The sequence below is a fragment of the Monocercomonoides exilis genome (genome assembly GCF_001643675.1).
Source record: "Monocercomonoides exilis strain PA203 chromosome Unknown scaffold26-1319188, whole genome shotgun sequence".
NCBI lineage: Eukaryota > Preaxostyla > Oxymonadida > Polymastigidae > Monocercomonoides > Monocercomonoides exilis.
This window is the reverse complement of record NW_027150571.1, coordinates 868,541-880,895: the sequence shown is the minus strand read 5'-3', so window position 1 is coordinate 880,895 and position 12,355 is coordinate 868,541. Positions and strand designations below refer to the sequence as shown.

General features: G+C 45.0%; 2 protein-coding genes across 2 annotated transcripts; both read right to left on the bottom strand.

Annotated features, from left to right (window-relative positions):
• Positions 1-2,985: 2,985 nt before the first annotated feature.
• On the bottom strand, positions 2,986-11,193 carry MONOS_15414 (putative TATA-binding protein-associated factor; the record flags this gene model as incomplete). The annotated part of the gene is made up of 4 exons (XM_067868288.1): positions 2,986-6,069; positions 6,220-10,950; positions 11,008-11,102; positions 11,157-11,193. The coding sequence occupies 4 exons, from the start codon at positions 11,191-11,193 to the stop codon at positions 3,352-3,354; spliced, it is 7,581 nt and encodes a 2,526-aa protein (XP_067726336.1). The 3' UTR covers positions 2,986-3,351.
• Positions 11,194-11,309: 116 nt separating this feature from the next.
• MONOS_15415 (putative 40S ribosomal protein S14-1) lies at positions 11,310-12,266 on the bottom strand. The gene is made up of 5 exons (XM_067868289.1): positions 12,247-12,266; positions 12,070-12,162; positions 11,900-12,005; positions 11,759-11,837; positions 11,310-11,693 (listed from the first exon to the last, which is right to left on the bottom strand). Exons 1-5 carry the CDS (start codon positions 12,247-12,249, stop codon positions 11,489-11,491), a joined length of 486 nt encoding a protein of 161 aa, XP_067726335.1. The 5' UTR covers positions 12,250-12,266; the 3' UTR covers positions 11,310-11,488.
• Positions 12,267-12,355: the final 89 nt, after the last annotated feature.

Below are 12,355 nucleotides of genomic sequence, written 5' to 3'. Positions count from 1 at the left end.
ACTTTGTTTGCAAGATAAAAAAAAAGAAATAGAATTACAAATTAAATTTGTTGATAAATGTAATGAAATGAAATGAATAACAATTTGCAAACCTTTCCTAATCCATTGCTTGTTAATATAAGAACACAATCAACATTTCAAAAAACACATGAGAAACTTAGAATTGAGTAACAATTCTCGCATCATTCAATATTGGGTGTTCGTTTACAATACTGTTGATGGTATGATCAACATTATTTTCGGACAGATCAACATTAATTACGGACAGACTGTATCAAAAAAAAACACCCATATTTTAATATATGGGTGATTATTTTTGAAAGCATATTTTTTCTTTCAACATTTTCGGTTCAAAAATTTATCTTGAACATAAAAAGAAGAATACTGAAAAATGAAAACACTAACAAATGACATCATCATCTTTATTTGAGCAATAAAATTTGTATATTACACATTTGTGTTTAATTCAGCATTCAAATACAAAATCTTTTGCCAAATTCAAACATAATTTGAAAAATAAGCTCCCAGAAAAAAGTTATGATTTCAAAAATAATAACCCATATTATAAATATTTTTTAAAAAGACAGTTGTTAAACTCATAGAATAAATTTCAAAACATAATCTATGATGAGAGAGAGAGAGAAAGAGAGAGAGAGAGAGAGAAAGAGAGAGAGAGAGAGAGAGAGAGAGAGAGAAAGAGAAAGAGAGAGAGAAAGAGAAGGAGATGGTGGGATTTGCAACTCCATCTCAGATTTTTCCCTCCTCTGACGGGATAATGTAATTGCAACGGGGTTTGTCAAGTGAGAATTTTATGGAAATTTTTTTTTTTGTTTTTTATTTGTTTTTCATTTTAAAAAAGAGATTTTTATAAAAAAACTGAAAAAAGATCAACCAAAGATTTTTTTTTGAAATGATTATCATGAAACAAGGAAAAGAAAATGGGCAAACGAAATTGAGAAATTTTATGAAATCTTTTCATAATCATCGAATTAAAAACAGACATGAAAACAAGGCAACAGTTTTCTCAGACGGAAAATTTTTCGTTGCTGATGATGCGAATTTGAAGATATTTTCTCGTTCGTTGACAAACCGGGAGAAGATACGGACTTTCAAGCTTTTTGTGCACAAAGCATGAAAAAATTGTTTCGCTCATAACTTTGTTTCGCTTTCTCTAATTTCAAAGGAAATTTGATTTTCATATCCGTAAACAGGCATAGTTGAAATCAAAACAAAAAGTTTCCAACATTTCATGAATGACAAAAAATGTTCCCATTTTTATTGTGTTTTTTAATATGCAAAAGTTAATGAAAAGTACATAATTTTTCTTTGAAAATGCCTGAAGTGAAATATTTTTCCCCAACCGATCTGAAACAGCTATCAAAAATGGAAGAACCGTTGGAATAATAGGTCGTCCAAAGCTGTTATCAAAAGAAGATAAAGAAGAAATAACTGGAGTCATTAAAATTAAAAGTTTGACAGGAGAGAGTTTTTCTGTTCCTTAAACAAAACGATTGGTTTGTGTTTTATTTTTTCACTATTGACACTTCTTGATAATTATATTTGTAGATGGAATCAGTGCAAACTGATGGGAAAATTCGAAATGGAGAAGAAGATTAAGAAGTCAAAATTTCAATATCAACTTCGTATTCCTTTATCAAACGCAATCCAGATCTCAAAACATCCATTCTTCAAAATGTTGATATTCAACGTTTAAGTGTGTGGAACAAGCAGATTTTTCAATTTTCTTCTCTCTTCTTCAATCACTTCAAAACTCTCACATATCCTCTCCTTCTCTCATCTTCAACACCGACGAATCCTCTTTGCGTCTCTCCGATTCCACAAAACGACTCGCTGTTCATCCTTCATATGTTCCAGTCGGGTTTTCCAAGACTCCAATCAACATGCCAAACTCCACCCTTGTGGTTGCAGTTGCCGCTGATGGTTATTCTCTCCCAAGCCTTGTTCTTTGGCCGTCCAAAAAACTACCACAAGAAATGATGTCTTGAGAAGTCAACAGCTTCACACCTGGGCAGACAATGATGAATGGATGACTGATGCATTGTTTGCACGCTATGCGGAAGAGATATAGCTGCCATGAATTATTCTGAGAAGATAATTTCGTGACAAAAACGAAAATAGATGTTGCTTCTCTTTGATTCACATCTTTCAGAAGCATAGCCAGATTTGTGGAAGAAATTTGCAGTGGCATCAATTGATGTGGTCACATTTATTCCACATAGCACTCATTTGATACAGCCACTTAATTAGTAGTTTATATTGCTTTCCAAGAGTGTTTCAATTCCAATCATATTGTTCTATCATATTGATCAATCTTTCTTTGCAGAAAAGCAGTTGTAAATGCCTTTCGACATGCTTTGCAAACTGCATTGCTTTTTTCAACTATTCATTCTGCATTTGAAAAGAGTTGCATCCTGTCTGTACAGTCGAATTCTGTATGAGAGAAGTTACCGGACACTCCTTCAGTTCAACAGAAACAAAAACTCCTCAGTTTTATTTCCATGGGAAAAATATTTCTGACCAAGCCTTTTTTTGATGAATGGAAAGAATACAAAAAGAAGAAAGATGAAAAGAAAATTGATGATTTTGCTGTGGAAAAACATTTATAAATATTTTTTTTGGAAAGAAGCTGAAAAAAAGATAATAATCCAAATCCCAAATAATTAAAGATGATGATTTTGAAGATGATAATGAACGAAGAAATGCCGAAAAATAACAAAGAGAGAATCAATAGATAATTTTTTCTTTTGATTGTTGCATTTTTTTCAAATATTTCTACATGTTATCTATTAAATAAATATTCATTTTTTGATAAAAAAAACACAAAAATTATATTCGGATTAAAAAAATCAATCGAAATCTTTTTTTGATTTCAATTCATTCTCAGATACTTCTGCATTGGAACACATTTTGGTGAAAAAACAAAAAATAATAGAAGTTTCCTTTTTTTCCACCTTCTTAAATATCAAAGTTGCTTGTTCCATGTTCACATTCAATGAACTTTCATAATTAAATTGTGCTCAACTCAACTTGAACAGTTCAAAGGCGATTCCAACACTTTTTCAAAACAATCAACAGCACGCACGTTGAAGTTTGATTATTTCTGTTCAACTGAACATAACACCAAATTCTGAAATGGAATGTGCAACATGCGAGCTCAACACATCAAAGAACCTCAAAAACAAACAACAAACAAACAACAAATCAAACACAAAACAACTGCCGTTTTCTTTTTCCCAGTTCGTGCCAATTCATGCACAATTAGCACCTGCTCTCAGCAGCCAGTGAAATGAGACCGAGTGCTTGCAGAACTAACAACAGCAGACTCTCCTCTCACAGCTTGTCCAGCCCAAACTCCTCTCTTCTGCTCGACGTGTCCTGCTCGTCCAGCTCCTTGATGATGTCTGCCATCTTCGGCTTCCCGCCTTTCTTCTTCTCCGGCTCCCCGTACTCCTTCCCCGTCGCCCCGCCAAACAAGTCCAGCACCCTCCCCTGCGCCCCTGCCTTCGCACCTGCATCTGCATTCTCCGACGACACAATCGCATTCGCCATCTGCTGCTTGAACCGCTGCAGCCCCAGGATCTTCTCCTCTACCGTGCCCCGCGTGATCAGTCGGTACACATTCACCACCCGCGTCTGCCCAATCCGGTGCGCCCGGTCCATCGCCTGCATGTCGTTCGCCGGGTTCCAGTCGTTCTCCACAAAAATCACAATGTCTGCACACGCCAGGTTCAACCCCACACTCCCCACCCGCGTCAGCATCAGCACATCCACCGTCGGGTCGCTCCGGAACTTTCGCACAATCTCAAACCGCACACGCGAGTCCACACTCCCGTCGATCCGCAGATACGACAGCGACGGGAAGCACTTCGCAAACAGCTCTGTCTCTATCAGATCCAGAATCTCCTTCGTCTGCGCAAAGATCAGCGCCCGGTGCTGCACACACGACTCATCCCCGCTCGAAAACGCGCTCTCTGCTGTTGGGTCTGCAATCTGCATGCTGCTGGCGTCTTCTTTCTTCCCTCTCTTTGCAGACGATGATGAAGAACCATTTCCTTCTCTCTTTGCAACTGGAAACCCATCCTCATCGTATTCTTCCTCTCCACCCTTCTCCTTCTCTTTCTCCTTCTGTGACTGTGTCTGCTCCCCTTCCCCATCTCCCACTTTCCCAATCCCACACTCAATCAGCAGCTCCCGCAGCGCCTGTAGCTTCCCCGACGCCCTGATCCCGAAGATCTCTGCTGCCGAGTATCGCTTCCGCATGCTCGCCAGCATCTGCTCGTTCGACGACAGGATCAGCCGCGGGTGGTTCGTCAGCCGCCGCAGGAAGATGATCGCCTGCAGCGGGTTCATCGACGCCGAGGGAACAAACAGCCGCTCCGACTGCTTCGACGGGGCTGCGAACGGAGAGGAAGACGAAGGAGGAAGCGAAGCAGAGGGAAGCACAGACTCAACAGACTCTGGCACTTCGTCTGTCTCCAGCTCCATCTCATCATATTCTCCATTCAGCCCTTTCCCTCCTTCTTCTTCATTCTCCTTTTCCTCCTTTTCCTTATTCTCTTTCCCCTTCCCCTTCCCTTTCTCCTTCCCTCCTGCTGCCAGCTCCTTCACCTTCCCCGCTATCCGCATCAGCTGCCTGTTCTGCTTCTCTGTCTTCTCCGACGTCACCACCAGCGAGTCAAACACGTTGTTCCGCTCAAACTCCAAGTAGATCTCCCGCTGTACCCCACTCATCTCGCAGTAGTAGTCCTGGATGATCTTCGGCGGCAGGTCCCGCAGCACATTCTCCTTCAGCCGCCGCAGGACGAACGGCAGCACCTGCTTGTGCAGCTTGTCCAGCGCCACTGCCCCTTCCTCCTGCTCCTTCTCCGACGCCTTCGCCTGCGACGCTGCCTGGATGGGGCGCCCAAACTTCCGGTTGAACTGCTCGTGCGTGCCCAGGAACCCCGGCATCAGAAAGTCGAACAGCGACCACAGCTCCAGCGGACGGTTCTGGATCGGCGTCCCTGTGAGGATCAGCCGGTGATCTGCTTTGATCTGCTTCACCGCCATCGTCGCCTTCGACTTCACATTCCGGATGAAGTGCCCTTCGTCCAGCACACAGTAGTCGAACGTGAACGGCAGCCTCGACAGCTGCTCCACATCCCTTCGCACCACATCATACGACGCAACAACCAGGTTGAACGGATTCGGAGTCTGCGTCTGCCTCAGCTGGCTCAGGATGTGCTGCCGCTGTGCTGCCGTGCCCAGATACGCAACAGGGCGGAACGGGTTGACTGCCTTAGCATTCGCCTCTGTGCTGGCTCCTTCACAATGAGGTGGCTGTGATGATGATGATAGAGAAGGAGGAGCAAAGAATGTCTGTGCCTCTTCGATCCAGTGCTGCACCACAGACGTCGGGCAGATGATCAGCGACACTTTCTCCAGCGGCTTCGTGCAGAACTGGGGCTGCTGAGGAGATGACTGCGGACCTGATGAAGTGGATGGAGTGGAAGAAGGAGAAGGAGAAGGAGAAGGAGAAGAAGGTGTTGTGTGAGAATCAGAATTCAGAGAGACTTTCTTCTCTTCCTCGTTCAGCTCTCTCATCAGCAGCTCTGCTTCCAACCTTCCTCCTTCTTCCTCTTTCTTCATCTCATCTCTCTCTTCTTCTGCTGCCGAGCTGATAAACTTCTCTGTCTGTGCTGTGATCGTCGGCGACGCCACAATCACACACAGCGTCTGCAGCGTCTTCCCCAGCCCCATGTCGTCTGCGAGGATCCCATGCAGCTGGAACTTGTTCAGAAACGCCAGCCAATTTATCCCTTCCTGCTGATAATGCCTCAGAATCCCGTTGAACCGCACTGGCACATAACACTGCGGACACCCCGACGCGCCTGCCGTGAGCTGCGAGACCAGCGCCTGCTGCTTCTGGCGGGTGCGGTGGAGAGAGAGGGGGACGCCTGGCGGAAGAGGGGCTGCCTCAGACAGAGTGACCAGCATCAGAAGAGAGGCAAACGCGCGCGAGGCTGTTTGGCGGATGCCCAGCAGGATGTCGGACATGCCTCCGAGGATCTGAGAGGAAAGAGAAAGAGAAAGTGAAATAAATAAATAAATAAATATATTCACATAAAATGATAACAACACTCAAAATTGAACTGTTATCTTTCTTTCTTTGAAAAAAAAATAACATTATCTTTTTTTCTCTCCCACCCTTTCTCATACAGGAATCAAAAAGAAAGCAATCCACGGGATCATCTCTGTCGCCAGCTCCGTCGTCAGCAGATACGCCAGATAGATCGCCCCTGCCCTGTCTGCCTCTCTTTCTGACCGAAGCGCCTTTGGGACAGCTCTGATGCAGTGCGCAAAGCACACAGCGGGCGACGCTCTCGTCAGCGCAATCGCCGAATGTGCTGCCAAAATGCGCACAGGACGCACACAAGACACACACAGACACAAAAGCGAAGGGAAGAGCGAAAGCATCTGCACCAACGAGGCGCCGGTGAGGGTGGGTGCGAGGATTTCGATGAGGCGGAGGGAGATGCAGACACGCTCAACAGAAGGCGACGGAAGCACAAGCGAGTCATCCAAAGCACCCAGAACAGATGGCTTGCCATTGGGCTGGTCAGAAATGAAGGAAGATGTGTTTGGTTTGATTTCTTGTTCATTAAAGAGAGAAGAAGAAATGGATGAAGAAGAATTCATCATTCCATTATTTCCCTTTCCTCCTTCTTTTCCTTCTTCCCCATTCACATTCATATTCATCTTCAGCTTCAGCTTCCTGCACTCGTCCCACAGCTGCGGCACATCCACAAACAGCCGCTCTCCAAACAGCCCAGCCATCGCCTTCAGAAACAAAGACACCCCTCTCGTCTGCACCAGCCCCTCGCCCCGCAGAAGAGTGAACGAAGACGCCAAAAGCGACGTCGTCGACACAGAAAAGCTCCTCTCCCCAACGCGCAGCATCGCCGGCGTGAGCGACTTGCCCACTGTGTTGCGTGTGATCTCCTCCAGCACAGCTGCTGTAGCCGACTCTGCCCCAAACTGCTCGCTGTCCAGCGATGCCTCGTAGATCAGGTCTTCCATCGCATTCACATCGTTCACATCTGATGCATGTCTCAATTTGGTTGATGATGAATTCTTTTTCTGATTTGATAATGAAGCAGTTGTTGAAGAATTATTCCCTTCTGCATCATCCTCTTCCTCTTCATCTCTTCCTTTCTCCAGCCCCAGGATCTGCGGCGGGATCTTCACCAGCGAGCACACACTCCCCACATACTTCCCAACCGGACAAGGAATCCTCCCAAGCGCCGTCTGCAGCACAACCGCCAGCGTCCCCGCCGCCGCCCGCTGCAGCGGAAGCCTCGCCTCACTCGTCAGCGACCCTTTGAACGCCAGTAGCGACGGCGTGATCTTCTCCGGAGAAACTCGAGATTCTCCCAGCACCATCGCCAGCGCCGTGTGCAGCGACGTCACAAGGCCCAGCCGGATCCGCGCGAACGAGCTGAGCGTCGCCTTCACAATTTCTGCTGACACTTCGAGGTTGTCGAAGAGAGCTGCATCGCCAATGCTCATCGTCTCCGCTGTCTTCACAATGGTGTGAGTGGTGGGAGAAGAAGAAGAGGGAGAAGAAGAAGAAGATGATGATGATGATGAAGTGTTCATTGATGAAACAGGAGATGATTGCGATGCTGAAAGAAAAGAAGAAGAAGAAGAAGAAGAAGAAGAAGAAGAATGAAACGATGAATGAAAGAGAGTTGGATGGACTGATCGCCAAAGAGGCAGATAGAACAAGACAAGATATTCTGCGTCTTCGCGAGTGAACTGCGGAAGAATGGAAGGAATGAATGAAGAGACAACAGGCGCATCCAGACTAACATAATGCGACGGAAGGAAACCGCTGGCATCAGAAGGGAGAGAGGAGAGAAGATGAGATGAAGATGAAGATGAAGATGATGATTGTGATTGAGAAAGAGGGGTGTTTGATGATGATGATGATGAAGCATTCGCCTTCGCTCGGTCGATGCTGATGATCGCCTCCCACCTCTCCTTCACCTCCTGCAGATAGCTTCCGTATTCCTGCTGCCTCCGCTCCATCATCCGAACCAGGTTGTGCAGATGAACCACAAAGTCGTGTGTGTCGTTGTTGATCTTGTGTGTCCACTGCGAAAGCTCAGGAAACGAAGGGGGAGGAGGAGAGGTGAGGGTGGAGGAGATGTGGGTGAGGAGAGAAGGAGGGAGAGTGACAAACACTTTGGATGATGATGATGATGATGGCAAACCTCCCTTTCCCTCATTCAACTTCTCCATCTCTCTTCTGCACACTGCCCTCTCCAGCTCCACAATCGTCAGCGCTGCCACAAGCGACTGTGTGTGCGACCGCGACTTCACCAGCTGCGTCAGATAATTCAGCAGCATCCCAAACTTCTGCTCAGACCACAGCGAAAGAAGAACGCCCAGGCAGTGCGACCCATCGATACGCATCTGGAACCCGCTGTCGTCTCCTTCCACTTTGCGCATCAGAGAAGAGGAAGAGGAAGAGGAAGAGGATGGAGAAGAAGAAGATGATGATGATGACGATGGCATTCCCATTGAATTGTTAGAACTTCCATTTCTTCTCCCTCCTCCTCCTCCTCCTTCTCTTTCTCTTTCTTCTTCTCCTTCTCCTTCAGCAGTCGCATACCTCGCCCGCACAATGCACTCCCTCGCCAGCCACGCGTTGTTCTGTGTGGACAGCAGCGTCAGCCACTGCGACAGTCTTTCTCCTCCCACGCTCTCCAAAACAGACGTCGGCAGCGAATGGCACAAATGCCCCCACAGCTCCATCGTCACCTCGATCGTGTCGCGGCTCTGCGTCTCCAGCAGAACTGACTGAAAAAGATGCGCCATCAGCTCAGACACCAGCGAGGGCCTGCAGACGAGCTGGCGGAGAAGAGCTGTGTTTGTGGTTTTTTTTGTTGTTTTTGTTGTGGGTGAAGAGGAGGAGGAAGAAGAAGAAGAGGAATTTTGATTTTTCTCAGATATTTCCACAGGTGATGATGCTCTTTCTGGAGAGGAAGAAGAATTTGATGGAAAAAGAAGATGAAGAAGCGATTTGACAGACGCCAGCCGAACAGAATGGAGCGGATGGCGGAAAAACGGGAAGAGACGAGGCAGCATCTCAGGAAACTCAGACACAAACGAGGAGAAAGAGGAGGAAGAGGAAGAAGATGATGATGAATTCTGCATAAGTTGATTTTGTTTGAATTTTTCACCATCACTTCCTCCCACCACCTCTGCCTCTTCACTGAACTGCAGCCCCGCGTGCGAGCAAAGCGCTGCCAGCAGCAGCATCACATTCGACGAGGACACAGACAAATCGTCCAACACCAGCAGATTCCGCCACAGCGTCACAAACAGCCTTACAATCGTCGGGTGCAAATTCGGGTCGATTGAAGCATGTCTCTCAACAACAGGCACAAGAGCATCAGCTGCAACTGCCCTGACATCATCGTCGTCGTCGGTGACGCGATCGACAAGAGCATCGAGGCAGAGAGGGAGCGTGAGGGGGTCAAGAGAAGGGAGAACAGCACAGATGTACTTCGCACACAGCAGCATCCCGTGCTTCACGTCCCAGCTCTGCCCTTCTGTAGACAAGGGAACAGATGATGTGGCTCCCAATGGATTTAGAGAATTCATTGGATTTTGTGGAATTTGTGGAATATGAGTAATTTTTCCTTGCTTCTGACCATTTTTCATTCCCAGTATAGTTTCATTATTAGCAATCCCTACATTTCCAATAGAACTAACACTTCCACCACATCCAACACCTTCTCCCTTTCCATCCTCCCACCCCTTCCTCTTCTCCGGCGCCAGCATCCCCACAATGTGCTTCGTCAGCACAACCACCGACGACGGCGTCAGATGCGGCAGGATCGTCCCCAGCGCCTGCGCACACGCCTCTCTCACTGGCGCCACCACCTGGTCTGCCCCGTAGTCGCCGAAGCGGTCGAGCGCAATGGCACACTGCAGCACTGCCACCACCTCGTCCAGAAAGCGCACGTGGCGCGAGATCTGCAGTCTTTGGGAAGGTGGAGCGGGTGATGTGATGGAAGGGGGTTTGGAATTAGATTGAGATGAAGATGAAGATAAGGATTCAGATTCAAATGGAAGACGCTTAGCTGGCTTGTCAAATGAAGATGTTAAATTGTCCTGTCCTTCTGCTCCTGCTTTCTTTTCTTTCTCTTCTCCACTTTCATTTTCTTCTTCTTCCTCTTCTTCTTCATCTTCATCTTCTTCATCAGCAAATCCTCCCTGCACCCTCTCTTTTCCCCCACCCACATCCATCCCAATCCACCCACCGTTCGCTTTCATCAGCGCCTTCAGCGCAACTGCGGCTCCATGGCGCGCTGTCCACTGTTTGCTCATTACTTGCTTTTCCAGCCACAGCGCCAGCTTCTGCAGCTCCAGCCGTATTGGCTCTTCGTTGGCAGTTGCTTCTACAACCGACTCCATCACAATCTTCGAGGAATCGGCTCCTTGCTCGGTAATGAGAACCTCTTTGATATCGAGTTGGCTTTGCTCATTTCCTGAGAGATTCATCGTTGGTTGAGGTTCTTGCTCGAACGGATATTCTTCCTGATAGGATGAATCGATCTTGTCAAGAAATGGCAAACAAGTTGTTTCAAAATACTCCAAAAGAGAAAGTTTGTGACTTCCAAAATTGTACATCAAGTTGTCTGTGTGTATATTTTTCTCATCGTCTGAAGATGTTAGAATTGAGCAATTTCCAATAACATTTGGAAGAGAAAGACTTTTCAGTAATGTTTTCTGATCTTGCCATTCTTCATCAGAATTATCAAATAACTTTCCCCCAACACTCAAATTTGGTTGTTGCACGTTGTTTGCGATGCATTCAATTGCGAATGCTGCTGCCGTTCGTGCATCCCAAGAGTTTGAAAGAATGATTTCTTTGATCTGACATAGAAATGTGTAAATAATCGTCTAGCAACAATGAAACAAAAGACGACAAACTTTATTCAATGTTCCTTTCAAAATTGTTGGAGTTGACTTTACAATTCCCGCAATCTGGCGAGCAGCAGCCTTACGGACCATAGCAGTTGAACCATCTTCCATCAAAACATAACATTGAAACAAAAAACAAAAAATAATATGGAGCACACTTTGCAGAAGTGAAAATAGTTGGTCGAGGCGCGCCATAGGTTAAAAAAAACCTCAATATTTCAGAATTTTAATGTTATGGGCTTTTTTATTGCAAATGAACCTACTCTCAAATAGCATACAACAAGAACAAATCAGATATTTTTATGTCATAAATTAATAGTTGCAAATTTTTAAATTGATTAATTTATTGATAACAAATTTCACTTTTCTTTCACAAATTTTTAAAAGTTAAAAAATGCAAATCATTCAAGCTTTATATTTTTATGCAAAAGCAAGAACTTGCCAGTGAATTGAAAGAATAAGAGAAGCCTTTTGATCGTGCGACAAAATTTTACAGACGACGACCTCTGCGAGATCCCTTCTTTCTTGTTGAATCGGTTGGAATTGGTGTCACATCCTCGATTCTTCCAATTTTAATTCCACCACGAGCAATTGCGCGCAGAGCAGCCTGGGCACCTGGGCCTGGGGTCTTGCTCCTTGTTCCTCCAACACCACGAATTTTGATGTGAAGAGCTGTGATGTTCTTTTTGTTCAAGCTAATAAAAGCAGCAAACAAGAAATGGAGCAATAATTTAAATAATGAAGTTCTTTTAAAGCAAACTCTGCAACAACATCTTGAGCAGCCATCATAGCAGCGTATGGAGAAGACTCATCACGATCAGCCTTAACTTTCATTCCACCTGTAAAATCGAATAAATGAAATCGCAAATATTTGAATTCCTATAAAATAAATATTGCAAACCAGTAACTCTGCAAATGGTTTCACGTCCTGACAAGTCTGTCACGTGGATGAATGTGTCGTTGAATGAAGCATAAATGTGGCAGACAGCAAATCTTGTTTCATTTGGCTAAACAAACAAACACAATAGCAATACTTTTTAAAAAAATATGAATATTCTGAATATTGCACACTCCAAGAGGAGGAATTGTCGAAACAACTTCCTGGACTTTCTTCTCTCCCTTCTTTCCTTTTGGCTTGGTGACTGTTGCTTTTGGTTCTTCAGACTAAATTAAAGGCAGCATTTAGTGCAAATATAATTGGTTATAGTTATTTATTAAACAGAACTTCTTGAAATAAATAAAACAAACCATTTTTTATTGATCTGAATATTCCAAAAATTGTCTTTTATTGTCCCACAATAAGTCTTTTTGAAAAATTCGAAAAAATATCTGTTTTATCTATTTTTGAACTTCACAA